Raw genomic sequence first — 4,247 nt, forward strand, 5'->3', positions numbered from 1 at the left:
GGCGGGGGTCAGGCGCGGGAAGAGGGGACTATAACTCCACCGCCTCGATGAGCTGGGGCACTTTGGGGTGCTGAGGTCTGAAGCCAGAGCCACCCGGAGCAGGGCAACCTCTCGGGCAGACCTAGCGGGCGACACAGGAGCGGAGCTAGCGGCTACACTGGGAGAGCCGGGCCTGGAAGCAGTGGCGGCTGAGCACAACTTTGCAGTGTTGTTCCCTCTGCTGCTCCGGCCGGGTACTTCTCCGGAGGGTCGGGTAGCTGGGACCGGAGTGCGCCAGCGAGGAGCGCGCCGCGCAAGGAAAGATGATGATGATGTCCCTGAACAGCAAGCAGGCGTTCAGCATGCCTCACGCCCGCAGCCTGCACGTGGAGCCCAAGTACTCGGCGCTACACAGTGCCTCCCCGGGCTCCTCTGCGCCCGCGGCGCCCTCGGCCAGTTCCCCTAGCAGCTCCAGCAACGCTGGCGGCGGCGGCGGTGGCGGCGGAGGCGGAGGTGGCGGCGGCCGGAGCAGCAGTTCCAGCAGCAGCGGCAGCGGCGGCAGCGGCGGCGGCGGGGGCTCGGAGGCGATGCGGAGAGCTTGTCTTCCAACCCCACCGGTGCGTAAGTCTGCATAATCACCGCTTAAAGGCACATTTTGACAGCCTCCTTTATCTGCTTGATGTTTTTTTCATGTCTGCACAGCAAATCACCCCACACCTCCAACCAATCCCCCCTCTCTTAAGTATTCAACGGGTCTTGCCTTTCATATTAATTTTTATGACCTGGGATGCTGCCTGTGCGCGTGTTGTGTTGTGTTGTGTTGTGTTGTGTTGTCTGTGGCTCACTTTTCCTCCCCCTGCACATTGGCTTCTCGCGCAGGCTTCCCCTCTCTTTTCGCTGCCTAGTTTCAGGATCACTGTCATTATTATTATTTTAACGTTCTGGGAATGCTGTAGGCACGGTGGCGGTGGCGAGCCCTGGGCCGGGGGCTTCCGGAGAGAGCGCTCACAATTCCCTGCTGAGCGTAATGTGTGCCTTCTACTTACAATTGCAGAGCAATATATTCGGCGGGCTGGATGAGAGTCTGCTGGCCCGTGCCGAGGCTCTGGCCGCCGTGGACATCGTCTCCCAGAGTAAGAGCCACCACCACCATCCGCCCCACCACAGCCCCTTCAAGCCGGACGCCACTTACCACACCATGAACACCATCCCGTGCACGTCGGCAGCCTCCTCTTCTTCTGTGCCCATCTCGCACCCGTCCGCTCTGGCTGGCACCCACCACCACCACCACCACCACCATCACCACCATCACCAGCCGCACCAGGCGCTGGAGGGCGAGCTGCTTGAGCACCTAAGCCCCGGGCTGGCCCTGGGAGCTATGGCGGGCCCCGACGGCACAGTGGTGTCCACTCCGGCTCACGCACCACACATGGCCACCATGAACCCCATGCACCAAGCAGCCCTGAGCATGGCCCACGCGCATGGGCTGCCCTCGCATATGGGCTGCATGAGCGACGTGGATGCAGACCCGCGGGACCTGGAGGCGTTCGCCGAGCGTTTCAAGCAGCGACGCATCAAGCTGGGAGTGACCCAGGCAGATGTGGGCTCGGCGCTCGCCAACCTCAAGATCCCGGGCGTGGGCTCGCTCAGCCAGAGCACCATCTGCAGGTTTGAGTCTCTCACGCTGTCACACAACAACATGATCGCGCTCAAGCCCATCCTGCAGGCGTGGCTGGAGGAAGCTGAGAAATCCCACCGCGAGAAGCTCACTAAGCCGGAGCTCTTCAATGGCGCGGAGAAGAAGCGCAAGCGCACGTCCATCGCGGCGCCGGAGAAGCGCTCGCTGGAAGCGTACTTCGCCATCCAGCCAAGGCCCTCCTCGGAGAAGATCGCGGCCATCGCCGAAAAGCTGGATCTCAAGAAAAATGTGGTGCGCGTCTGGTTCTGCAACCAAAGGCAGAAACAGAAGAGAATGAAATACTCTGCCGGCATTTAGGGACCCTTCTCCAGGGATGGCCCTTTCCCTTCGCCCTCTTTTTTTCTAACCCCCTTCTTGTCTCTCCTGCCTCTTTCCTTTCTACTTTGGCTATCAGAAAACAATTCCGGTAAATGTGAACCCAGACCAAGCCAGGAGCAAAGAAGCAAGCAGCTGAGCCCAAATCAGAGAGATTGTGAACCGGTTTCGCAAAGTGAAGAAAAACCAAAACCACAAACAACACAACACGAAAAGGAATTTGTCAAGTTGTAGCAGAGCTGTCCCCTTTAACTGCACCTCGGCTGCTCGGCTTCATCAGAGAAAGCGTGGAGCTGACTGTCAACAGGAAGGCAGAGGGACAAGCTTTTGAAAACCCTGCAAGAATGAGCAAGTAAGATTTGTTTTTGTTCTTACAGACGTCACCTTGTTCATGTTTAAAAGTACACTTTGCAGCTATTTTTCAGAAATAGAAATTGATTCAGGACTGAAACTCGAAGCTAGAGTTGATGCTTAATGTGATATGATAGAGACATCTCTAAAGTATTTTGAATTAAAAAAAAGATGGCAGATTTTCTGCATTTACACTGTATATTATATATATATTTTTATTGTGGTTCTTATCGCTTTCTTCCTCTGAAGTGTTAACACTTACTGAAGGAGTTGCGCCTGCTGTGTTCACTGATCTTGACAGCTATTATTAGATTATTGCCGTACAACCCTCTGTAAATTATTAATTTATCTCTCTGGCAACTTAATTTTGTGCACATCCTAATTAATTAAACTTCTTTAGTCTGAAAAAATAAAACCGGCAGATACGTATAGCTAGTGATGCTCAAAACATTTTTCTTTTTTTCTTTTTGGTCCTGGATTTTTACAGCTTCCCACTTAGACTGTGTTGGCTTTGGCCTAGTTGTATATTCTCACTTTGAATGAAGATTGTTTCTTCCCTTTGTTTTTGACTGGTAGTGATCTAATTTGTGAGCTGACACTTTATAGTTGATGTCTTAACCGTGTAGACCAGATTCACTGTCCGATGTCTTGTTTACTTCCTTACATATTTAATGGGGATTCCCACATTGTCCCCGTGGCACACGTGCTCTCTCACTCACCTTACATGCCTACATACAAGCACACATACACATCTCTAAGAGAGGAGAAGAAGCAGCTGGAGGTACCAACGATGAGCAGTGTACACTTTCCCAGCCTTAGGTGCGGTCTCCATTTGGTGCTTACTCTGCTGGATTCTAAGATTTCACCAAGGTATTTCCATCTCCCAGATTTCGATTGCTTTGTTGCTACATTTTGACCTTTATAGGGATCCTTCAGTTTTTCCTTTTAGGAGGTTTGTTTGTAGGGGGAAAATTTTGGAACTATAAGAAAGACAGTGCACTGCTTGTAAATTCACAGTGTTTGGTAGAATCCTTTTGGAGCACACACACAAATAGGTACAAAGTGACTGGTACCTTATCTATTGTAAATATTTCATTCAAAATGATGCACATATGAATATATTCTTACAGAATTTGCTGTAATTGCTGATCCATTTGAGGCTCTCCAAAGTTCTGAGTTCTGTATATGACCTCACTTCTTGTTTTTGTTAATGGGTTATTTACTATAGTAATGTATTAAGTTATTTTGAGTGTTGTTTCATTGTCTTTCATTGAAGAGATGATTTTAATGTTTTACTGGCAAAGTATGCTGCTTTTTTCATTAAAATATGCTATTAATATTAAATGACTTTTAAAACGTGATGCAGTTTTTAATCATTTATGTGGGAATTATTTTGGTGCTGATCCTTTTAAAAGACAGGAACACAGAGAGTGGCCACTATTAAAACACGGCTTGGACTTTGTAAGAGGCAACTCCCCGGGAAAGGATAAAAGAACAAGAGGGTTTATAGTATCACGTTAATGGCCAGGGCTCATCTCACAGGGCACTTTGCTTTTTAGCTTAGATGAAATCATGGTGTCTGGCTCCATATAGCTCCTCTGGAGTCCTTTCTCCAGACTTGAAATAATTCTGTAAAGAGAATCTTACAAAGCCAAGGTCAGATGGAAACTATTTCAGCCACTCCTTCCCATCTCCTATGGGGCAAAGGAAGAAAGGAACCCAGCCCACATTTCAGTAGCTGTGGGAGGCTGGGTGTGGCAACTGTGGGGGCAGGACTTGGTGAGCCAGGAGCAGAGTGCAGCCCCCATCTTCTCAGTTCTTTAGCCTGTCCTGAAAATCAACCTGGGGTTCTGGCAGATGAATAAAGTCTCCGTCTTGGTGTCCTCTGTCTCTGTCTTTTTCT

At 50.2% G+C, this 4,247-nt stretch overlaps 1 protein-coding gene across 1 annotated transcript; it reads left to right on the plus strand.

Annotated features, from left to right (window-relative positions):
* Positions 1–302: 302 nt before the first annotated feature.
* Pou4f2 (POU class 4 homeobox 2) lies at positions 303–2,082 on the plus strand. Its single transcript, XM_021170857.2, has 2 exons — positions 303–596; positions 1,034–2,082. The coding sequence occupies exons 1-2, from the start codon at positions 303–305 to the stop codon at positions 1,973–1,975; spliced, it is 1,236 nt and encodes a 411-aa protein (XP_021026516.1). The 3' UTR covers positions 1,976–2,082.
* Positions 2,083–4,247: the final 2,165 nt, after the last annotated feature.

This window comes from Mus caroli, unplaced genomic scaffold (assembly GCF_978045245.1).
Source record: "Mus caroli unplaced genomic scaffold, Mus_caroli_1 scaffold_10, whole genome shotgun sequence".
In the NCBI taxonomy this organism is placed as follows: domain Eukaryota; kingdom Metazoa; phylum Chordata; class Mammalia; order Rodentia; family Muridae; genus Mus; species Mus caroli.